Raw genomic sequence first — 25,338 nt, forward strand, 5'->3', positions numbered from 1 at the left:
CGCACTACTAGATGTGCTGCTCTCCCTTTCCTTGGAGCCCCTACCACTCCATCTAGTTACATTACCCAACTCCCTACATGGTCATCCTGATTACCCTATCCACCCTCCACATCTAAACCATTAACTGCCCGCTCAGTGAGCAGAAGACCCCTCTCAAGGTGATCCAGTGATTTCAGTGTTGCAATGCGCTTCTCCAGCTCTCCAATGCGAGATACTAGATAGGCGACTTGCTCACATTTGTCACAGCAGTATTCACCTAGAAGCTCTGAACCAAAATTTCCACCTTGCTACCACCCATTTTCCCAGTTACAATTTTTGTTTACAAGGAGGTATAAACGTTTACTTACAGTTTGTGGTTACTATATGTATTATATATATATGTATCGTATGCTTCGAGCAGCGCATCTCTGGCAGCTTGACACTGGAGAGCTTGCTTTAAAAGTCACTCTTTAACTAAAAAATCATTCTTTCAAATGGCACACATTTTCTACTTAGCACTGAATAAAAATGTTTGATGTGTTCAAATATATATATATTATCCAAGAAATAAGCACATTTTTAAATGACCTAATATTTTCAGGTTTGGAGTTAACTAATTTCAGCTGTTTACATAAGCGCTTACCTTAACACTTACAATGCTTAACCCGATAATCCGCCTGGTGTTAAAAACCTGCAAATTTGGGCAGGCGAGACCTCGCTTTTCCCAGCGGACTAGATCATCCACCCAAGTTCCTATACATTTACTATAAGTTACACTAAACACACACATTTAATGAATTACTTTAACAATAAAGCCTACTTTGTTTTATTTCTTTTTTATTAGATAGCTGTTCACTGGTGTACAAATGTAAAGGATCATATCAAAAAAACATTATGGAATGTCCAGCCAACAGCCAAATTTCACGGACTGGGTACGTCCCAATTACAGGCAAATTCATAACAGCTGTGCGCGTAACCATGAGCATATATATGGGTGTCGTCTACCTTGCTTTTTCCTTCGTCTTTTTTTTTTGTCTTGGACGGGGGGTGTTGTTTGGTGTTGTATCTTAATCTATTTTGTTACATTTCATACTTTGCTTACCATTTAGCACAATAGCTGCTTTTGTTTTTAAAAATTGAATGTTTCAATGTCCATTTTGCAATTAAGAAATCAATGTTCATGCTATGGTATTGTGTTTAGCCATGTTGTTTCTTTGCAATATTATGTCTTTATCACCACCTTTAAATGTTTGTTCTGCATAAATATTTGCTAATACAGTTTTCCACCCTCATTAGGTTCAAATTGCATATTGGTTTGGTATGTATTTTTTGAAGGCCACATTTCTTGGGCCATTTTTGAAATAATTTGGCTTTAAGTGGAAGTGTGGGTTTACATGTTTTTTTTTTCTCATGTCATGTCAATTTAGTGGTGTCTGTGTGGTCTCTATATTTTAATCCCCCTAGCGGTATTCCAGAGTGTGACTCGGGGTAGATTTTACTTGCAAAAAGTGGTGTTCACCGGTGTCCTGCTCATCCCTGCAGGTCCTCGGGACATGTCTTCTTCCTCTGATCTTCAGCCGGCCACTGCATAGACGTTGGTGTGGGAGGGAGGCACAGCGGGAATATTAAATAATTTTGTATTGGATTCAATACAAAATAACTGTTTTGAATCCAATATAAAGAAATCTTATATATATAAATATAATTATATATATGTTATATAATTATAGATGCTACTGTATAGCTAGATTACACTTTTCAGTATTTTTATGCACCCTTGTTTTAACAGATTTTTTTTTTTGTTTCAAGTTTATTAATAAATGTATTAAATATTTGACATATTTCGGTGAGTTATGCCTAAGAATTATAGGCCTACAATGTAAAAAAAATGTCCATGCAAAAAAAGTAACGCTTTTTGCATGAAAATACGCACAGAATTAGAATGCCGGGGGGGATAATGTGATTTTTTTCAAATATGATTTATTTTTTAATAAATTTGTTTGTTGTTTTTTGTAATTTTTAGTTTTTGTTTTGTTTTTATGTAATCTCCTTTACAATCTTCCAGGATCTTTTAACCTTGAGTGATCCAGCAGACAATTGTGATTGTTTTTATGCAGTTCCTTTTTATAACTTGTACATGCATGCATATATGTATGGACATGCATGCATGTATGTATACATTTATATGTGGTATGTGTGTACATATACATATAAAAGAGAAATTATAGGAAGAAATAGGCAAAGAGGGTTTTTTTTTTTTCCGGGGGGGGGGGGGGGTTTGGGCATTTTGCTTAACATGCTTTAAATTAAAAAGATTGCCTATTTTTACCTATGATTTCTGATGTCATGGGCTTGGCTCAAAGCAACAGCTAGGCTTTGGTAGGTTAAAAAGTATGTTGTGACATTGATGGGAGGGGTAAAGGTCAGGGATTGGTGACAATAAGAAAACAATAGGTGGGGAATGAGAGGGGATATAGGAATGCTGAAAGGGGGTCCCAGGTGAGATTAAGAGAAGGACAGTTAAGGAAAAGATTAAGTCTTACTGTAATGGAACAGCTAGATGCAATGTGGGTCCAGCTCAGGGCTGCGGCAGCCAAAAAGGGTCCAGGTTGGCTGGAAGAAAAGATGGCTGCTTTGTTGCAAGGAACCTCACCTGCTTCTCTACATGGCACGGAAGTGGCACTACTCGGAGGTCCAGGCCTCTGCGGCGTTGCAGCGTTTGAGTTGGAGGAGGTGGAGTCGAGACAGGTGGTTTGTAGCATGGTGGCAGGGGGTGGAGGCGGCTCCAGTAATATGGTGTTGGGTCCTTCCTCTGTTGGCCGTGGGGCGCCCTCAAGTGGTGATGTGGGTGTAAACACGTCACCGGAAGAATGCGTTTTCCGGACAATGAGGCACAAGATAGCCACCCGCTCCAGAACTAAAGAGACAGGTGGGAGGTGTTCTCTGAGGAAGAAGGATTAGCGGAGGAGGGTCCTGTAACATCTGGGGCTCCAACTACGGGGCAGCAGACGGTAAGCAGTGTTTATTGCGAGGAAAGATGGTGGGGGTACTGAGGAGGATTGTTGTATTGCTCATGAAAGTATGGGGGAAGAAACAGGTGTTTGGGGCGGTGCAAGTTAGAGGCCTATAGGGGAGATGGGGGAAAGCCAAGCACATAGGGTCCTGGGGAAGGATGGAGTTGTTGCAACAGGTGTTGGGACAGCGAGGATGGGGGGGATGGGGGGTGTAAAGGAGATGCCAAAGGGGGCGCAGATCTTCACTGGCACCAAGTGAGCATGAGTTGGGAGAGTTGCAGGGAGCTAGGGTAGGGGAGGGGGATTTGAGGAACATGGTGGATAAAGGTGAGACGCAAAGAAGGGGGTCATGTGTGGGGACAAGGAAGTGTTGGGGACAATGCACACGAAGAGATATATGTCTGCTCTAAACCATTAGGAGCTCATTTAAAGCAGGAGGTACACGATGGTATATGAAGGGGGGAGTATGTGGAATATTTTACTTACTGCAGTTCGAACGTTTTAATCTTGATCAGGGTGGGTGGTTGAAGGTAAACGGGAGGATGAGGTGTGGCGGTATTGTTTGATCCAGTGCACATTTGGAAATTGGTTACAAGCCTTCTCAATACTGGCTAGCGTGATTGGAGAAAGGACACTGGAGCATTGCTCGGTGTTGTTCGGGTATTTAGACGGAGGTAATGAAGCATAATGGTTGTACGGAGGATAGGCCTGGTTGAGATATGACGAACTGTTTTGTCAACAGAAGGTGGTGCGGCCTTCTTTGTGCTGGGATCATAAGGATATAAGCCTTTGGATTAAATTTATGACATCAGCGCGGGCAGGTGGGCAGCCCTTTTTTTGGGGGGCTGAGGGTACTGGGCTCTCAGGGACTCCAGCCCTTAGAAAGCAAGGGCTCTGCTGGCCATACAATGAAGGGACCTGTAAGTTTGGTTCCGCCACGAGTGTTCCAGGTGCGGGGGTCAACAAGGATTGTTCGTGTCATGTGCACTGTTTTAGACATTCAGTTCTTTATTGGAATGGGTGGTGCAAGATTTGGCGGAAGTGGATTCTGCACTACACTATTTGGATGATTTTTTGTGTGTGGGCCTGCCAGCATCTCACATATGCCATATTTTGTTAGGGACATATTTTGTTAGGGCAGTATGTTGCAGAACGTGTTGGGATTCCATTGGCACCCAAACAAATGGAAGGACCCACCACGGTGTTGGCCTTTGTGGGTATCGAGATTGATACGATGAATATGGAATGTATGTTGTCCGGGGAAAAGTTGCGGACCTTGCAGGAGGAGGTGGACACTATAAGCGGAAGGAGGAAGGTGAAGTTGAGGAAGGTGCAATGTTTTTTGGGCAAATTAAACTTTGCATGCAGAATTATGGCTAGGGTGTTTGCTAGACGGTTAGTGGCGGCCACGGCAGGAATCAAGACACCCATGCATTTTGTGAGACTGACGCAGGAGTTGCAAGAGGACATGAAAGTGTGGGAAGTATTTTTGAGAGATTACAATGGAAACGTGTCTAAACCGGACCTGGAGCTGTTGACAGGTGCGATGGGGTCGGCTGGTTATTGTGCGTATTTTTAGGGTTCATGGAGTGCAGAAAGATGGCCAATGGAGTGGCAGGAAGGGGGTTTGTTTCTAACTTGGTGCTGCTTTGAACGCTTTCTGACAGTATTGTCGGTGGAAACATGGGGCAAGCGGTTGGCGAATAAAAGAATTCGCTTTCAGTGTGACAACATGGGGTTAGTTCAGGCGGGTAACAAGTGATCAGCATCATCTAGGCCGGTTGTAAGGTTATTGCGGTATTTGGTGTTGTTATGATTACAGCATAATGTGTATTTATGGGCGGTCCACATTCCAGGGAAGGAGAATCTGATAGTGGACGCTTTGTCTAGATTTCAGTGGAAGGCCTTTCGTGAACTGTTGCCGGGAGCGTAGCAGTTCGGCGTGCCTTGCCCGGAAAGACTGTGGCAGATTATGCGGAGACCTTGATGGCATTGCTTCGGAATTTGGTATTTGGGGCTACTTGGGCGGCATATACAGCGGTATGGAAGGAATGGTTGCAATTTTGTGGTGGTTTTGGGGGAAAGTCGGAGGAAGACTGGACATGTTTGGTGCTTTGTTTTGTTTGCAGGGTGGTAGACTGGGGGGTGTCAGTTTCTGTTATCAATAGAAAGATGGCAGGTCTGGCCTTTCTTTTAAATGGTTGGGGATACGGGATGTGACAAAATCGTTTGTGGTAAGGCAGGTTTTAAAGGGTATAGGAGGGAGGTGGGGTTTAAGAGGGACAACAGGCACCCAGTATCGTTCAGCTTGTTAGTTAGGCCTATGGATCGTTTGCAGGTTATTTGCGGGTAAGATAATGAAAAGATTTTATTTCGGCCAGCCTTTGCCCTAGCGTTTTTTGGGGCCCTTAGAATTGGGGAGTTGGTTAGTCCGTCCAGCTGGGGGTGGGGTGGTTTGCAAAAAGGGGATGTACAGTTTACAGGGGAGTTGGTAGTGTTGTGGATTCAACGCTCTAAGACGGATCCAGTTGGGAATAGATTTAAAGTACTTTTACACAGGGCCAGGGACCGGAAGGGTTGCCCAGTGAAGGTGGTGGGCAATAATATTGCTGAAGAATTTCTAAACAACAGAAAGCATAATTAGAAACCAGGAACAAAAGCATTGCAGCAACAGATGAAGCTAACAATAATGAAGAATACAAAGTCACATCAATGCATACCATCCAAGCAAACTTACTTGATTACCAACTCCCCCCCTCCCCCCAAATAAGTCCAGTTTAAACTGTAAAAATGAAAGTGCATTTGTATTTATATACATTTAAATGTATTTTGACATACACACACAAATGAAATCACTAAATGTTCCTTGAAACATGTATTATCAAATCTTTGGCAACAATCTATTTTTCAAATATTTGATTTGTCTAAAGTCAAACTGGAATGAAATTTGAATCAGATGCAAAATGCTTGGTCACATTTTTTTGACATTTTTTGACACTCATAGATGACCTATTATAAAGTGCTAATTTTTATATATACAGCTTGATAAAAATTTGTTCGCAGTTCTGCAACCAAACAAAAAAGTTTTAAAGCAACAACTGCAACAAATCTAAGTATAAATGAAGCAGTTTTGTAAATTAGTATAATGTAACCTAAAAAAGTAACACTTACCCAAAAAAAAGATCAAGCAATAAATATTCCAACTGACCTGTAATGGACTATAGATGCACACAGAACAGGGAGCCGGTGTGCGCTATTTGATTGCTCTGACATCATTATTGACAAAGCTTAACAGATCTTCCTGAACAGCGCAACTGAAAAGTATTCGCCTTAATTGGCGAATTCTCGACCCTATTGCTCATTTATCAATGCAGGAAGCCAGGAGGCTACTGCACTAGCACCCGGCCCCAGTTTGCGTTAATACGCCTTGTCGAGCGGTGCGTATTTTCGTGCGGCAAGCTTGCGCGCGTTCTGTTAATAAATCAGTGCCATTGTCTTCAGTGGTTACATCAAACACTGTGGAACCAAAGTTATCATCCATTAAGTTGCTGTTATCACCTTGAATTATAAATTGTACACATGATTTGTCCTTCTCCGCAGACTTCAGTACAAGTAGAGTATGCAGAAGTAGATATTTTTTGATCTGTACTCTTCCCACCTTGCTTTGCCAAAGGGGTTTTTCCCTAGATGAAGTGGAACTGTGTTTTAGTGGATGAATCTTTTAAATAAGGAATCTACAGTTGCTTCTAAGCTTTCAAGGCTACAATCAAGTTTGTCACATGTAGCATTATGACCTGTGGAAGGGTTGTCAATGTAAACTGCTTTGAGCTTCTTCATGCATTCTGCAGATTGAGGACCTAGCCATTTGACGAGCTAGTCTTTTTCTTCTGTAGCTTCTGTAGCTGTGATATCTTGTCATTTGTCTGAGTAAACCATGTATTTACCAAACTGTGGTATGTCTGTATTTTTAGACTTTGGATGCAAGGCTGCAGGTAGTTTGTTGCAATGGCCTGGGCACTGAGATTGGGTTACTTACAAAGGCATGGTGGTGCAAAGATGTTCAACACTGGCACTGAATCAGAATTATTGGACATAAAAGATTGGTAAATTATCTGTCTCATAGTAAGACATATCTTTCAGCTGCGTATAGGCATAACAGATTTTAGCTGTGGAGCAGTATTGTTATTAACAGGTAAATTATCAGTCACATAGTAAGCTGCATACGTGTTTGCAGTTTGCAGATGTGCTGTTCTCTGGTGTACTAAGGGATAGATAAGCAGCTTGTCATGAGAGATGACAGGTACAATATTTAGACCTTGGGTCAGCGATGCTGTCAACGCTGCTGGGAATTGTAGTTCTGCAGTGGTGTACCGCAAGTCTTGTGCATTAGAAGCAAATGAGTATCTGCTGCTCATGCTATCTCTTTCACTTTCATTGACAGTTTGTTCTGTGACCTTCAACCTTGCCTGTGGCATGCCTACACAGTCTCTCTAAGACTTCCATCCCTGTTTTCACCTCTGCTGTCCATTTCAATTTTTATATGGGTGAAGGCTGCCTGAACCTTAGTAGCTTCTGCATCAGCTCTGGCTTTTAAATAAGTTGTTGGCTGAGTGTGAAAGATCTTGATTGTAGGGACTTGAAAGATCTTGTAGAGTGTCTGGAAGATGCAGAGCAGTGAGATCTGGATTCATGAAATTGTGTGATTCTCATGTCTGCTTTTGCCCTTGTTTGCTCTGCTAAACTATCTCTATCTTGATTAAACTCAAATATTCTACAAAATTACAACTACAACTACAAAATTCTTTTAGTTCTCTCTATGTTCTACTGCTCTAAAAGATTGGCATATTTCAGGCATAGTCTCCTATAGCTCTTATAAGTAGTAATGAAATGTTTAAGAGCACTCCTTAGCTGTAGTAATGAAAAGGTTGAGAAAGGGCTGACATGGAGTTAACAGTCTTCGACTATGTATGGTTAATATTAGACAACAATTCTTCCTTTTTAAATTCAGAGTTCTCTTAAACTTTCTATTCAGTTTAGTTCAGTGTTTTGCCCTGGTTCAGCATTCTGATTTTTTAGTGGGATATCTGCTGCAGAATCTGTAGCATCCTCCTGAGATATTGTGTCTGCAGTGAAATGGTTAATTATGATGTCCCTAGGCAGCAGAGAGATGTATCAATCTTAACTTTACTTGGAGATTGCAGAGTAAGTGTCTGTAAAGCACTGTACACTGGATTCACTTGTTTCACAGAATACTGTATGCATAAATAAGTATGGTATTTGGTAATGCATCTAGTTTCTACTATCTGAATGTGTATTGCACAAACTGACTTGTATTTTAAGCTACGTACACACTTCCAATTATTATCGTTGGAAAACGAACGACGAACGTTCATGCACGATATATACGAACAATCGTATAGCACCGATCCTGCACATAGAGTTAACGACACGACCGTTCGTAGATATTGTACACACAATAGATACGATCGTTTAAGCGATAGAGGAACTATGTGCACGACAGGAAAGTGAACGGACGTTCGTTCATCACGCATGCTCTGAACATGGACGATCAACGAACGACCGTACACACGAACGATGTTCAACGATCGTCGCCCAATCCGATCCGCCGGTCCGGTCGTTCGTTTCCAACAATTTTCCTCGTTCGTCGGCGTCGTTGGTTACTTTTTTACTAACGATTTTTTGCCCAATCGATCGTTCGTCGTTCGATTGGAACGATAAAAATTGGAAGTGTGTACGCACCTTTACAGTCTCACTCTGGTGAAACAGTCTCTGCAGGACTGGAATGTTTCAAGCAGGTGCAAGCTGTGATTAGCTTGCTCACAGACAGGCTTGTGTGACAACAGATATGGTGCTGCACAGTCCTTAAACTCCTGTATTCCCAGTGTCTGTAAATAGCCTCCCACAACATGTTCTGGAGCTTTTAATAGATCTTTTGACTGTTCTGCTTCCTCAGGCTAAGCCTTGAAAATGTGATCTCTAAAACTACCATGTTGCCCACAGAAAGCTATACCTTACAATATCAGTAAATCCATACATGCGGACGTTGTCTGCCTACAAGAAACACATTTCTCTGATACCTCTTTTCCTGAACGAGTTTATGCACTCGTCCTTCTCATAAGTTTTGATTAAAACAGCTATGAAGCTCACTCTGGTGGAACAAGTGGCTTGGAATCAAGTGGAGTTTGAAAACACAGGAGTTTAAAAACAAAAATGTAAATCCTCATAGTAACCACAAACTGGAAGTAAACTTTTATAACTTAACTGGGTAAATGTAACTGTAATTAACTGTAACTGGGAAAATGAGTGGTAGCAACGTTGAAGGTTTTGTTCAGTGTACAGTCTGCCATATGTATGCACAAATTGAGCAACAGCTCCTAGGTGAATACCGCTGTAACAGATGTGACCAAGTCGACTTTTTGGTATCTTGCATTAGAGCTGAAGAAGCACATTGCAACACTGAAATCAGTCGATCACCTTAAGAGGGTTCCCCTGCTCACTGAACAGGTAGTTAATAGCTTAGATGTGGAGGCTGGAGAGGTTAATCTGGATGAACATGTAAGGAGTTGGGTTTCTGTAGTTGGAGGGAGTGGTAGGGGCACCCAAAAAAGGAAGGCCAGCCCTGTGTTTGAGCACCCTAACATATTTGCAAAGGTATGTGAAGATGTTCAGGTGGCAGACCCAGTGATGGCAACTCTAGATGTTACTGCTACCCCTAACAGCCAGTAGAGCAGCCCATCTAGTAGGGGTGGGGAGGCAAATGCAGGAAGGAAAAGACAATTGGTTGTCATAGGGGATTCTGTGATCAGGAGGACTGATAGAAAGGCTTGTCACCGGGATCCCTTCAACCCAATGGTTTGCTGTCTCCCTGGTGCCAGGGTTCAGGATGTGGTGGACTGAGTGGACAAATTACTGGGAGGGGCTGGGCATGACCAAGCTGTCTTGGTCCATGTTGGAACCAATGACAGGATAGATGGAAGATGGAGGATCCTTAAAAATCAGTTTGAAGAACTAGGTTTCAAGTTGAAGAAAAGGACCTCCAAGGCTATATTCTCTGGAATATTGCCTGTGCCATGCGCAACACAGGAAAGGCAGAGAGAGCTTAGGTAGCTAAATGCATGGATTCAGTCCTGGTGCAGAAGGGAAGGGTTTGGGTTCATAGATCACTGGGCTGACTTTTGGGGTACAACCTGTATGCCAGAGATGACTTGCACCTAAATTAAAGGGGGTCTGCTGTGCTAGGAGAAAGATTTAGGGGAATGGTGGAGGGATATTTAAACTAGGACATAGGGAGGTGGGACAGTTAAATAAGGAGGCAGAAAGGTTAGTCAGGGGTCAGCCACTAGTGGAGGGTAGATTGGGGGATAGTTGGGGGGAAGGTTATGGATAAATGTATGGAGCTTCCCATGTTACAAACAAACATTGGATTATGCAATACTGGTTGTACTGAAAAACAAAAGAATTTGGCAAACAATGCTGGTAAATGCAGCAATGGTTTAAAGAGACTGTTCAATGCTAGAAGTCTGGCAAACAAAATAGGGGAGTTGGAAGCCTTAAAGAGTGAAGAGCATTATGACTTAGTTGGCATTGTTGAATCCTGACTTTGTTCTTCACATGACTCGGCTGTCAATATTCCTAGTTATACTCTCTTTTGTAAAGACTGAGTCAAATGAAGGGGTGGTGGTGTCTAGATGTGAGAAGTGATCTGAAAGTGAATGGGAAGGAAGAATTTGCAAATGGAACAAGTAATGAGCTTGAGGCATTATAAGTGGAGTTCAATGTGCGGTTGAATAACACACAATTTATTATTGGAGTCTTCCTTAGGACCCCCAGTGCTAAGAAAGAAATAGAGAATCAACTACTAGCACAGATAGAAAAAGCAGCAAAAAGTTGAAGTGTTTTTATCATGGGAGATTTCAACTACCCTGACATTGACTGGAGTAATGGCACTACAGGAACAGCAAAAGGGAGGAAATTTTTGATCTTATTACAAGATAATTTTTTGGTACAGTTTATAGAAGCACCAACTAGAAATGATACTCTGCTGGACCTAGTTCTTTCTAACAATGCAGAGCTTATAACAAATGTGCAAATGAAAGAGAATCTGGGTAGCGGTTACTATAATATGATTTCATTTAATGTAAGTTGTAAACAGGAAGTAAAAACAGGAAAAATAAAAACCTTTAATTTTAAGAGAGCAAATTTTTCATTATTAAGGCCGTCTCCCTGTGACTGGGCCTGGGAGACAATATTGTCCTCAAAAAACACAAAACAGAAATGGGAATGTTTCAAGTCTGTTCTACAAAAGCAAACTGAAAAACTTATTCCAATGGGTAAAATTAAAACCTATGTAGCTCAAAGCTGATGTTAAAAAAAGCTATGAGTAACAAGAAAAGGGCATTCCAAAAACATAAAAATCAAGGATCACCTTCATCGTTTGAAAATTATAAAGAGTATAACAAAAGATGTAAAAAGGAGATAAAATGTGCAAAACTTCAAAATGAAAGACAGATTGCAAAGGGAAGTAAGGCAAACCCCCTCAATTTTTTTTAATATATTAATAGCAAAAAGATCAGATCTGAGCATGTAGGCCCCTTAAAGGATGCCTCTGGGTTGGTAACTGGGGATAAAGAAAAGGCAGATTTACTGAACACTTTTTTTTTTTAGCTCTGTGTACACAAAGGAAAATGGCAAAACTCTAGAAGTCTAAATTCATAATAGCAATGTCACTGCTTTAAATGAGTCACTATGGCTCAAAATTGGCATGGTTAAGAAACAGTTGGGCAAAATTAGGGTTGACAAAGCACCAGCACCCGATGGATTACATTTACGTGTCCTCAAAGAGCTGAGCTCAGTTATTTCAAAGCCATTATTTCTAATTTTTAGAGACTCTTTAGTCACTGGCAAGGTACATGGATTGGCGTAAGGCCAATGTGGTTCCTATCTTCAAAAAGGTAGCAAAGTCATTACCAGGTAACTACAGACCTGTTAGTTTAATGTCCATGGTTAGAAATGTCCTAGAGAGTTTGATAAAGAACCACATAGAGGAGTTTTTGCTAAAAAAATAATATTATAAATGATAGTCAGCATAGCTTCAAGAAAGCCCGAAGTTGTCAAACAAATTTACTCTTTTTTTATGAGGAAGTAAGTAAACAGGTAGACAGTGGAATAGCAGTTGATTTAGTGTACTTGAACTTTGCTAAAGCATTTGACACTGTACCCCACAGATGGTTAATATGCAAGTTAGGGTCAATAGGTTTAGAAAAGTCAATCTGTAAATGGATAGGGAAATGGCTTAAGGACCACATCCACAGAGTTGTAATTCATGATTCCTACTCTGAATGGTCTAAGGTTTTTAGTGGTGTACCCCAGGGTACAGTGTTGGTACCTTTATTGTTTAACATCTTTATAAATGATATAGAGTTTGTGAAGTACCATTTCTGTGTTTGCAGATGACACCAAAATATTTAATGGAATTAAGTCCATACAGGATGTCTATAATCTACAAGCAGACCGGATGTACTGTTGATTGGGCAGCCAAGTGGCAAATTACAATTTAATATAGATAAATGTAAAGTTATGCACTTGAGGGCTAACAACATGCATGCTTCAAGCTGTCTTGGGGGGAAAACATTTGGGGGAGTCAGAAATGGAAAAGGATCTGCGGGTTCTGGTATATCATAGACTTAATACTAGTGTTGGTGTTCGAATTCGTGTTGTCCTTATATTCGACCTGAATATGGCTGTTCGAATTCGGATAGACCTGACCCGAAAAACACAGGATTCGACTGCAAAAACTCGGGAAAAAAAAAAAGTTTAAAAAAAAAAAATTAAAATTAATCTTAAATGAATTTAATTTGTGTGTGTTTTTATTTTAACTCGTTTGTTTGGTTTTTTTTACAGGTTATCCGACAATGACATTATGAATCATAATGTCATTGTGGGATTCCCAGGCCGTGGGAACTTTGCGGTTACAGCTAATTGGAAGCACGTGCCTTCAATTAGCTGTAACCGCAGGCAATACCAGGGCAATAGAGGTTGAATGGAGATATGTATCCCCATTCATCACCTCTACTGCTCTGTGATTGGCTGAGAAATAGGAAACCCTGATGACAGCTCAAGCATCATCAGGATTTCCCTCTCCATCAGGGTCATCAGGGTTTCCTATTTCTCAGCCAATCACAGAGCACTAGAGATGAATGGGCACAAGTCTCCCATTCATGTCTAGTGCTGAATGGCCGAGAAACGTAAAACCTCAGCCAATCACAGAGTACTAGGGGTGAATGGCGAGGCTTGTCCTCATTTAACCCCTAGTGCCCTGCGATCCCTCACTGTTAGGAGGATTTCCAGGGCTGTGTTCATTGCAGCCCTGGAAATTATCCTGTCATTGGGATAACCTGTAAAAAAAAAAAAGTTTAATTACACAAACACAGTAATAAAATAATTTAACATTAAAGCCTAGTCTGATTTTTTACATATATTTTAACCCTTTCAGGGAATGAGTAAGGGGATTTATGTACCCCTGTACTCATTCCCCAGGGTGGGGTGGTGGAGATCTGGGAGTCTCCTTATTAAAGGGGGCTTCCAGATTCCAAAGTCCTGCTAAAAATGTTTATAAACGCCCCCATTGTTTTCAATGAAAGCTTTCATAAAAGCTTAAAAACACTTGAAAAAAGTGTTTTCCCGCGTTTATCCAGCGTTTTAATTTTTTAAACGTTGCAAGCAACGTTTAAGATAACACTCATAAACGTGCCTGAAGGAAACGTCCTGGTGTAGATTAGCCCATTGGAATGCATGGGGACTTCAAACACGGGCTTTAAAAGCTTTAGGTTAAACGCTGGGGAAACAGTCCATGTAGACTAAAGCTGCATACACACGTCCAATAATTATCGTTAGAAACGACCGTCGAATGACCGATGAACAACCGATTGGTCAAAAAAAAGTGACTAAGGATGCCAATGAACGAGGATTGTCGTTGGAAATGAACGAACGCCGCTGTGGATCTGATCTTTCACTATCGTGTGTACAGTCGTTCAGTGATCGCGCATGTTTCTGCGGTACACTTTGTCCTTTACATGTCCCTCCCTGCATCGTTCAAACGATTGTATCTAGTGTGTGGACACTGTTGGTGGATTATATTTGAACGATCATATTGTTGCAGCATGTACAGAATTGTGCACAATATGATTGTTCAAGTATAATCGTGCATAATCATTGATCGGTCATAATCATTCGTTTTCTAACAATAATTATTGGAAGTGTGTACCTAGCTTTAGCCTAATATTGATGTGACAGGTGCTCTTTAATATTCATGTGAAGTACAGGGGTATGTAATAGTGTTATGTATCCTTTTATAATGTATCTTTTTATTATGTATTTTTTTACACCTGTTTGGAGGCTGTAGAAGCTCTACACAGTGCTGAAAAAAAACAAAATTTTCCCTCCCATTGACTTTAATGGTGTTCGACTTTGACATTCGACCACCCGAATAATTTTGCTCTATTCGAGCGAATAGCTGATGAATCGAATAGTGAGCTATTCGACCAACACTATTCAACCATACTTAATACCAGCATGCAATGCCAAGCTGCAATATCTAAAGCTAGTAAAGTACTTTCTTGTATTAAAAGAGGAATAGACTGCAGAGATGGAGACATAATCATGCTCCTGTACAAAGCATTGGTCAGACAACATCTGGAAAATGCAGTCCACTTTTAGGCATCAGTTCACAAAAAGGACATTCTGGAAATGGAGAGAGTGCAGAGAAGGGTAACTAAACTAATAAAAAGAATGGAGGAGCTCAGCTATGAGGAGAGATTAGCTGAACTGAATATATTCTCCCTTGAGAAGAGATGTTTAAAGGGGGATATGATCACCCTGTGTAAATAAATAAATTGTCCATATAGAGAACACTCTTCCCATTTATTCACTTTGAGATCATTACAAAGATCAAGAAGGCACTCTTTGCGTCTGGAGGAAAAGAAGTTCAAGCTCCAGATAAGGAAGGGATTCTTCACTGTAAGGTCTGTGAAAATGTGGAATCAGCTCGCTCAGGAAGTAGTTTCAGCAACTATAGATTGCTTTAAGAAAAAGATTCTTTTCCAGAAGCACAGAATAAACTGGGTTTTAAAGATTTAAAGTAATGATAACAGAGAATGTTGATCCAGGGAACATCCGATTGCCTTAATGGAATCAGGAAGGACTTGTTTGCCCCTGTTGAAGCAAATTGTACCAGGGTCTTTTTTGCCTTTCTTTGCACCAACTATGTCTTATAGGGTTTTAAATCGGGGATATGTTTATTTCCCTAGTGGTTAAACTTGATGGAATTTTCATCCTAACCTACTATGTAAGCAAAAAACAGTACTCATTGCTATCTGATGGGCTCTAAATTTCCCCTGTACGAAACAAAATTACAGACCCAACAGGTCAGTTCCTCCTTATTTGAAGCTCCCCACGGGGAACAGCATTTACCTTCACAACCTATTACACCCCAAACTCTAGACCACTTCTGTTTCTCTACTCCAGATGTTCCCTTCTCCAATGTCATCAGGAAAGTTTCCCCTTCCTATACGGAGACTCTAACTTAATACTAAAACATTAATTGGACAGGTCGTCTTCTCTCCTTGCTACAGCGGCTAGAGATCATAACTGGAGGCAATCCCACCCTTACACTAGGGACTACACCCAATACTGAATTCCTCATAAATTGCACTTTCACATAGATCATATTTTTGTCTCTCATAGCTTCCGTCCAGCTGTAGTTTCTGCTTTTATTTTGTCCTTTTCCTGGTTAGATCATGAGCCTGTGGTTCTTACCTGCTTGTCCCTATACAGTGATCCTGGCTCTCAGGCTTGTACCCTAAATTAGTCCATCTTCTGAGGAGCGGATGTTGATGTTCCCTGTGACCGGGCCTCGGATTACTTTGAACTTAATGCCTCCTCCACTTCAGACCCCAATATCCACTGGGCTGTCTTTAAAGCGGTAATCGGAGGACACATTTTTCAGTTGGCCTCTTACTGTAAGAAGGATTGGACTCACTTGGTGTCCCAGTTGGAATTGGCCTTCCACAAAGCACCTCAGGATTTTAAAGTATCCCCCTCAGTAACTAACAAGGATTGTCGGTAGCTTATGAACTTAACCTGCATTAGCTGAAAGACGAATGGTTTGGGCAAGACAGAAGTTTCTATGCGAAGAGTAATAAACTTGACTTTTCTTTAGCGCATAAACTTAGATTGATAGAACCCACCCACAAGCCCATCCATCTAAGATGCAGAGACAATACTCTTCCCGGAGACCCTCCCAATGTCCTGGGTGAGTTTCGCTAGCATCTTGCCCATCTATATTCTTATTAGATCCCATTCTCAGCCTCTGATGCTTCTTATTTTTATTGGGATCTCCCTTTTCTAGTCCCTTTTGAATCCTACCTGGAGGTTTTGGATGTGGATAACATGGAAATGTAAGTGAGGACAGAGAATAAAGACTTAAAGTAAGAGACCAGACCAAATGGTTTCCCAGTTCTTTTCTAAAAGAAATGTACTAATCTCGTTGGCCAGCCTCTTGTGCATTTCTTCAAAAGGCCTTTCACTCCACTATTTTGCGATTGAATATAGTAATAATACCCAAGCCTAGCAAGGATAAGGAGGGGCAAGACCTGGCTCGTCATACTCGGATGAGCAATGGCTGCAGATCTGGTCAATAGATGCTCGAAGCTCCATCAACGTTTCAATTCTAGAAAACTTTTACAATTTTCTTTTCAGATGGTACTACACCCCCTTTAGGATTTCCAAATTTTTCCTCTTTCTTCCATGGCTGTGGAGCTGTGGGTACCCAGCTTCACATTTGGTGGACATGTCCTCGAGTTCAACATTTCTGGGCAGTGGTTTATCACTAATACTTATATTAATTTTGCATACTAATTTCATATATACTTTGTGCTGCCAAACTAATTATTGCAAGATCTTAAAACTCCCCAAGGCTAAGATTTGTGGAATATTTGTACAAACGAAAAACTTTTGGCCTTTTTGGCAAATACATATGAAAGGTTCTGTCTTTCTGGCAACCCTCGATTGAATTTACGTTTTTTAATCAAATGCTCTTTGTTTTGTGTGTGAGGCCTTAGGAACTGTGGATTACAGTGTCCATGTCCTAAACTAAAGTCTTCCCCCTTTAACCTGGCCCTCCCTTCTGAAGTTAGCTCCCTTCCCCTCCCTTTTTTTTTTTGCTTTAACTTTGCATAATGTTTTATGACCATGGTGGATCTGCTCATAATCTAATTTCCTATTTGGTGGGTAGATCCATACTGGATTATAATCCTCATTGCAATTATTTTGTTAATTTTTTAATTTTTGATCTGCTCTCTGGTATTCCCACTGTATTGTACTGTTTCTCATTCTCTTCAAAATGTAATAAAACGTTTGTAAAAGAAAGTAAGGCAACCCCCCCAAAATTATATATATATTTAGACTTACCCCCGTTTTATCCTCTTACAAACTTTCCGTCTCTCCTTTCTTCCCTTACCCTTATTTTTACTTCTTCCTCCCTCTGTCCTTTATTGCAATACCCACTTATTACATGTCTGCACATCATTGTTATTGCTAAGCCTTGTATAATATGTATTGCTCTATATGTTTATTATGTAATGTCCTGAATGCTTACCTCTTACCTATCTTTTACCCTAATAAAAAGTATTTAAAAAAAAAAGGAGGAAGTTTTACCATGTAACTACAGACTTGTAAGTCCAACTTTTATAGAGTTTGATATTAGAGATAGCCAGCATTGTTTTAGGAATAACCAAAGCTGTCAAACAAATATCTCTCTTTTTATGAGGTAGTAAGTAAACAATTAGAAAATTAAGTAAACGTTTATACAATATACTTGGATTTTGCTAAAGCATTTGACGCAGCACCCTCCAGTCAGGTAATGTGTAAGTTAGGGTTTATAGCATTAGGATAACTGGCGTAAAAGAAGACAATAGTGATTGCTGATAAAGGTTAGTAGTTTTATACCCCATGGATCAGTTTTAGATTTCAGTTTCCAAACTTTGTTATGGAATAGAAGTATTTACTTTGGCCATCAAATGTAAAATCCCTTTTAATATTGATCAATGTAATGTTATGGACTTGAGGACTACCAATACTCGAAGATTGTCTGAAATACCTGATGGAGCAGCTGGTAAATCTATCTGTTCAGGCTCTGATGAATTCCAGTTGGGTTCCATGGTTGCATTGCCTTCTAGGTGGATGATGAGTCCCATAAAGGAGAGGAAGAGGGAGTAGCCTTGCGTTGGCTCAGGTCAATCCTAGAGGTGTCAAGTCCACTGTGTCTGAGGGTAGAGAACAAGAATATTCAGGTACAAATACAGACTGCCAGTTAAAAGAATAATGTCCAGGGTTTCAAAAAAGGGACTCCCCACATACACATATTCAGGGCAAACCTTTGCAAAGAATACAGTGTGTCCTAAAATATAATCTCGTGTCATAGAGGGGAGCCTTAGATAAAAAGGGACAGCAGAGAAGGTATTGTCAACCAAGAGTTTCAGTGCTTCCAGAAGGCCAAGATCACTGCCGCAGCCTTCCCTTGTTTCGCAAAAAGCACCAAACTCAGGAAAAGCTCCATTCAAGGCTTGCCAGGCACTAATCTCCTTACCCAATCACTGTCTTTTTTTACTTCTAGAACATGCGAAATGCTGGATGATCTGCTGGATGCTCTGATCTGAGTGTCCCTGGAAGCGGGGATCTGAGGAGCTCTGCAATGATACAGCTGGTCTGGCTGGCTCCTCAAAGTCAGGGCAATTTTTTAATATAAATTTATGCTTATGAATTGGTCTGTGGGGGAGTGTGGATATTGTTGGAACCTGGCAAACTCCTTGTGAAAAATAAACACAAACTGTTAACTAACATTGTTATTTAGAAAATCCTTTTTCTTCTGCATGAATGCTAACTTTTGATCGAATGACCCATGCATGGTCCGTAAACCTCTTTGGAGACTGCGTACAAAAATGTCAAACTACTTCAGTTTCCTGTTCATCCAGGTAATATGGGCGATCTGATTTTTCAGCACACAAATTGTTAATATTAAATGACCTTTTGTGCCTGTGCATGGGCAAGTTATGTTGTTGTATCATTTGCCACTAATTTTTCAAATATGAAATTGGAAAATATAGAGAATAGAATCAAATATAAAGTTTAAATATAAAAATATGAAATTAGCATACATTTTAGTACCTATTACCAATTCATTCCTGGTATTTCTTGTAGGGTGAGGTTCTTTTTGACAACTGGGAGTCAATATTTTCTGGCAATGGAGGACAGTACAACGTACAAATTCCAATCTATTCATTTAATGGCAGAAATGTTATGACTGATTCTACTTGGTAAGTATGATTGTTCTTCTTACTTTTTTATGCTGGGCTGTGTTAGTAAACCTTTACATTAAAATGTATGTTTTCATTATTTCAAAATAGCAGTGCTAAGTATCCTATCTGGACCTATGCTTTTATATATTTATATATTTTGTATTCATATAAGCTATCTGGTGTTATTGCTGGTTTTTGACTCTTCATTGTTAAATTGTCAAGCACATGTGCAATATTGGTGCTCAACATCATTGATGCAGGGATCATTAATGCTGAAGATACTCACATCTCTTGCCTGGTGCCCCAAGTTCCAACAATGTTTCTTCCCATCATTTTTATGTTGAATGTGGCCTCTTGACATGTTGCTCTGGTCAGCCACATTTGTGGCCTAAAGACATGAGGAGGACATTCTTAAACAGAGCACAGCCAGTCATTTCCATGTTCCTCTACACTACAACCCAGGCTTTACTCCCACTAGGATCAAGAATGTAGAAGGTTATGTGTGTATGCAGTGAGCAGTTGTGGATCAGATAAGGATAAGGAAAGCATCTAAACCCTTTTTCCCCCCACCACTGCTCTCACCTCCTAAAATTTGGGCCAGACAGACATGTCATTTAGTGCCTTCACTTTGACCAATGAAGGCAACAGAGTCATTTTCTGCATTCACTCTCCTGATCCCCTCCCACTGGAGAAGGTCATGCTGCTTTGTGGCCACATTGTGCAAGACAGCACAGAATGACAATGAAAGATGGACAGCCAGGTAATAAACACTAACACTGACTGCCACTTTCAGTGGAAGCCCAGAGGAAGATGTGGGGTACAGAGAAAATATTATGGTAAAGTGGAAATGAGTAAAAGTCTAGTATATTGAATGAGGGTGGCTTCATGGGATGGTATGGGGGAGCGTGAAAGGAATTGAAGGAAAAGGTGGAAAGAGGGAGAATTTGTATTTGAATAGATGTGAGGGGTGAAAGCAGAGGGTGGTAAAGGCTAGTAGGCGGTGAGAGGCCACAATTAAACAACATTCCATTACCCCCCTATTGGTTTATACAGAAAATCTCTCCCACAAAACTTCTCCCAAAGAAGGCAGAGACTGGGAGATCAGAAAGGTGGATGCTACACACCACAGTCAATAGAATGGCAATGAATACAATAAATGTGTGTGAGTATAAGAGGTACACACACAGGCCTTTCCAGTTAGCATTTAGTCACTTCCTTCCAATCTCACACCATTCAATGACAAGAAGCTTGCACCCCCTACTAATCAGCTAACACAAAGGCCCCTGCCAAGGAACCCAGCCAAACATTCTGCCAGTACTGTATCCACCCTACCATTTGCTGTCTATAACTAAGCTGTCCTCACTTATTGCACATTATTGTAAATTAGTTGTCTTTGGCAGATGCAGCCTATGTGCAACATTCATATGTGACCCCAATCTCTAACAAAATGTCCCCCTCCCCAATCCCAGTCAGCAGTCAGTGTAGTCCCCCAACTCTGTTAGCAATGTTGCTCCAGAATAATTCAGTAGTAGAATAATATACATTGGGGGGGGGGGGTTACTGCATGGGAACTAAATTTTAGCAGCAGTGTAAAGCTGTAACAGGTTTTTGGAACACCAGAAAGCTGGGGGACACAATATTGGCAACTAAGCGTTTGGCACTTCATGTTTGTCAAATATATGTGCTCTCCAACCCCCCCTCCCCACATAGGGGGCAGTGGAAGTGTATATATGTGTATGCGGTGTGTTATATACACGTCCCCTGCACCCTTTGCGTCACATGCACCTGGCTACTGCACCCTGTACATTATATAAACCTGACCCCACACACCCTGTGCATTACATACACCTGGCTACAGCATTTCATAGTTTACATGAATCTGATGCATAATTCCTGGGATTTTGATTTCTGAAATTCTGACTTGACCTTTGCTCTCACATGTTGCATACATCTGACCCTTGCACTCCATAGTTTACATTTTTTTTTATATATGCTTCCTGTGGTTGTTTGCGGGAGCTTAGGTTGACCATTTTAGATCCACAAGAGGGTTTTAAATAGGCATATGATAGAACAACTTTTTCATGGCGAGATTATTACTAATAAGATAATAAGAAAGAATGGACAGGGAAACCCCTCCATAACAAATTGCCACGTTAAAGCAAAAGTTTGTACATGTGGTTGTATTGAAATTCCTATTGCTGTCAATCAGTGAGTTTAAAGAATGAGCATTCCTCTTCATCAGGATCAGAGGATCAGGAAATCAAAATTTTGCATAGTGTAGTTAACACTTCTTTTACTGTTGTTAATGCAATAAACCTTTAGTGAGCCTTTAGCATTTTATTATATCTGTTTGTGCTGGTTATTCTGAACGCATTCAGAAGAAAAAGTTCACTAATATTAAATTTTTAGCAATGCTTAGAAATGCTTAAAATGCTTATTCTAGCACAATAATTGTGATCAGAAATTAAAAATGTAAAAAGATTTAGATGATTTGGAGAGAGTGCAGAGAAGGGCAACTAAAATAATATTCCATTGATTAGATGTTACCAGGAGGGAAAGTCAGTATTAACTTTGGTTTCATCAAAATGTGCCTAGCCTCCGGCATTAACCAAATGATCAAGAATAGAGAACAAAGAAAAAGAAGAGACTTTTATGAGGCACTCATACACTTTCTAATATAAAACATATTTTTTTTTGAATTGTAAATATTAAAAAGGTATTAAAATAAAACAGTATTCGAATAATGTATGTAGATCATTTCTCAACACTTCCAGTACCATACAATCTTTTGTACATCTAAAATAGCAGAAAGATACAAAAATAGGTCTCCCTACCCGACGCGTTTCGCCCAAAAGGGCTTCCTCATGGGAGTATGAGGGACCACAAAGCACTAGACACTAGATAAAAGAATAACAAAACACTATATTTGCAAAAAATACAATGTATTATCAAACTAAAGTTAACTCTGAAAGTAAATGGCTTCCAAATTCATCAAAATTTTTTTTTTTTCATTTTTCACTAACTATTGATAATAAGTGTCAGCAGTATTCAAATTTTTAAAAAATGAATAACAACTGCTGGGAATTGGCTGCAGACCCAATTGATAAGGAAATTGATCTGTTCTGATGAAAATAAAAACAACATGTACCCCAAAATTAAAAACCATATATCAGGTTATAAAAAAGGGAATATATCAGTGATAGTGAGACATACTTGTTGTGACTTGTAGAAACTCAATTCATCAGATCGATCCTATTAAGGGCATACAGTTATCTAGTGGTTGTCATAAATATCATAGATGGAACTTTTGCAAGAATGTATACAACTCCCCAACCTACCGGTAGTAACTATCCGACCCCCAGGCGTACTCTATAAAGACAACATGATAGTTTAATTGGATAACTCCAACTTCATATAAATCATCTAAATCTATGATGCTCAATTTCCTCCACATTTGAAGACATTGGGTTTTTCATATGAGCAGATAAATGAAACAAAAAAACAACAAAAGACATGTGTGTAATATTCTGCCCTTTATTTTGATGGATAACAGAAAAAGAAAAAATGCTATCTGAGCAGTTGTGTAATCTATGATCCACGAAGGGAAAGCTCTTAATCAAACACCAGAAACAATTATTAAAAAATAATAAAAAGAAAAAGGGGGTGAAAAGTTCCCAAACTGACACTTCTTAATACCAAACACCACTGCTAGGGTTAAAGTATGTTTTTACAGAGGACGTAAGAGTAGTCTGATCCACAGCTCCCCAGACTCCATTGAGTACTGGTGCTGTAATCAGGAAGTTTAAATATACACACATAACAGGTGATTCGTATCACCCATTTTTCTGGGTATTGAACGCGCGGTAGATGGCATCTGTTCAATTCCAACTTAGGCTCTCGCGATATTACGGAACAGGAGTCTAATACTATGCTTCTGCATTCACTCAGAGGGGAGATGTCTCAATACCTATTGTTGCGCCCTGTGTACTTCTGCCCTTACTTGTGGGCGGTTGTGAATCCCTTTAACCTCTCTATTATTGATATAGTCAGTGGGATCAAGTCCTGATCATGAAATTGTGTTTACAAAAAAAATATGAATGTCACTGTTATTGACCATATACAAGGCAAGCATGATTATGTAAGGCTGGGTTTATGATATTTAGGGGGAAAAAAAGAAGAAAAAAAGAACTCCATGCATTATTAAAATCATTACAAGAGAGTTGTTGTGTATATTCCACCAGAGAAAAAGAAGAATAACTGATGTGGTCGATAGAATTGTTAATACTCATATTTGTAATCAATTGTGGGTCTATTAGATATCAATGGAAAATGTTGTTTACCTACAGAATCCAAAATATATTAAAATCATAAACAGATAATTGCAAACACTTTTTATTACAGCTCAGGGTCCCTCACCTGGCTTGGAGACATAGTTCTCCTTTGATTACCAGGTCCTGGGTATCAGACAAAATGTCCAACATCCAAAGGAGGGGTATATCTGCAGTCCTCACCACTGTAAAGGGTGCAAATGCCCTCCTGTCCCTCGTAGTGATCTAGAGCTCAAAAAAAACATGTACTTATAGTTACTCTGTACATAAGATATTCATATATTATTTTTATACATGGTCTGCTCAATAAACATAGTCATCACATGAAAGATGGAAAATGACATGTGGCAGACATTATCATCCAACAAGAAGAAAGCAAAAACATTAACATTATCAGCACCCATATCTGCATACTGATGATCTCAAGGACGATAGAGCAAAATATAACACTATCAGGAAAAAGGAGAATATGTTTACAGAAAAGGCATAAAAGACAAGACATTACTCAAACTGGGTGGTGTCAGAGCGTTGAGATTGTAGATCCATTTGGTCTCTAGTTATAAGAGAACAGTATCTAAATTTACTCCTCTAGGGTTGGGAAAAACTTTCTCTCATGCTGGATATGACCGTATTGTCAAACTTAAGTATCATGCCTACATGATGACTAATAGGGGTGGTTATTTTCCCTGTGTTAATGAGGTATAGGTGCTCATAAATTATTTTTCTAAATTGCCTCTTAGTTTTACCCACATAAAACTTTCCACAAACACATGAAATCAGATAGACTACCCCAGAAGTGGAACAGTCAATGTGATGTCTGTGTGTGTGCCATTCCATTTATTGTTGGGTAGAAGGAAACGTTTTTGTTGATTAAGCCATGGGCACTGAGGACATTTGCCACATCGCACGGTCCCTGGTTTTGATGGAGTGTCGAACTCTCTAGGAACTTTTGAAAAATGGCTACGAACCAAAGTATCTCTTTAGGAGCTTGACTTTCTATATGTTATAGTTGGATAAGGATTCAGGAATTTCCAAGTTTGTTGTCATTTATAGACTTGTCATACATAGGTTTTAAGGCCAAATAGCTCAGCTATGAGGAGAGATTAGCTGACTTTTCAGGGCACACTACCCACAAGGATTACCACAAATATACAACATTTTGTCAATTGTACAACCACAGCTGTCATCTGTTTGGCATTTTGAAAGTGCAGTTGTTTTTATGTGGGTAAGACGAAGAGCCAACTAGGAAGAGTGTCATCATATTGGTCTGGAACTATGTTGGAGTGCAAACCATCCATTGCGCTCCACTACAGGCAGAAGAACAAGAAGGCTGATGTCATTATCCTACAACTTACAGATAGCACCGGACATCAGCAAGTGGGTCCCATAAGTCCTGTGGTTGGAGGCAGATAGGAAATGGAGGGGTTCTCCGTGGGATCCACATGAGGTTTGTCTTGTAAACTGTTCTCATCATGCAATAACTATGTTTCAAGTACCAACCAGGTATTTATTTATTACTTCTCCATATGTGAAGTAACATCTTTAGGTTTCGTTTCTATTAATGTAATATATATATATATATATATATATATATATATATATATATATATACACACTATGTACATATATTTATATATTTTATAT

The 25,338-nt window shown here is 39.9% G+C and overlaps 1 protein-coding gene across 4 annotated transcripts in view; it reads left to right on the top strand.

The window, feature by feature from the left end:
• Positions 1-25,338, top strand: part of COL15A1 (collagen type XV alpha 1 chain) — a 493,232-nt gene that overhangs the window by 443,841 nt on the left and 24,053 nt on the right. For 3 of the 4 annotated variants that reach the window (XM_072411944.1, XM_072411942.1, XM_072411943.1), the window contains one exon: positions 19,269-19,384. In XM_072411944.1, the coding sequence (XP_072268045.1) occupies positions 19,269-19,384 (116 nt within the window). Of the gene's footprint in view, positions 1-823; positions 912-19,268; positions 19,385-25,338 lie in introns of those variants that run through there. The other variant, XM_072411945.1, reaches the window with a different exon arrangement.

Source organism: Pyxicephalus adspersus, chromosome 5 (assembly GCF_032062135.1).
Source record: "Pyxicephalus adspersus chromosome 5, UCB_Pads_2.0, whole genome shotgun sequence".
Lineage (NCBI taxonomy): Eukaryota > Metazoa > Chordata > Amphibia > Anura > Pyxicephalidae > Pyxicephalus > Pyxicephalus adspersus.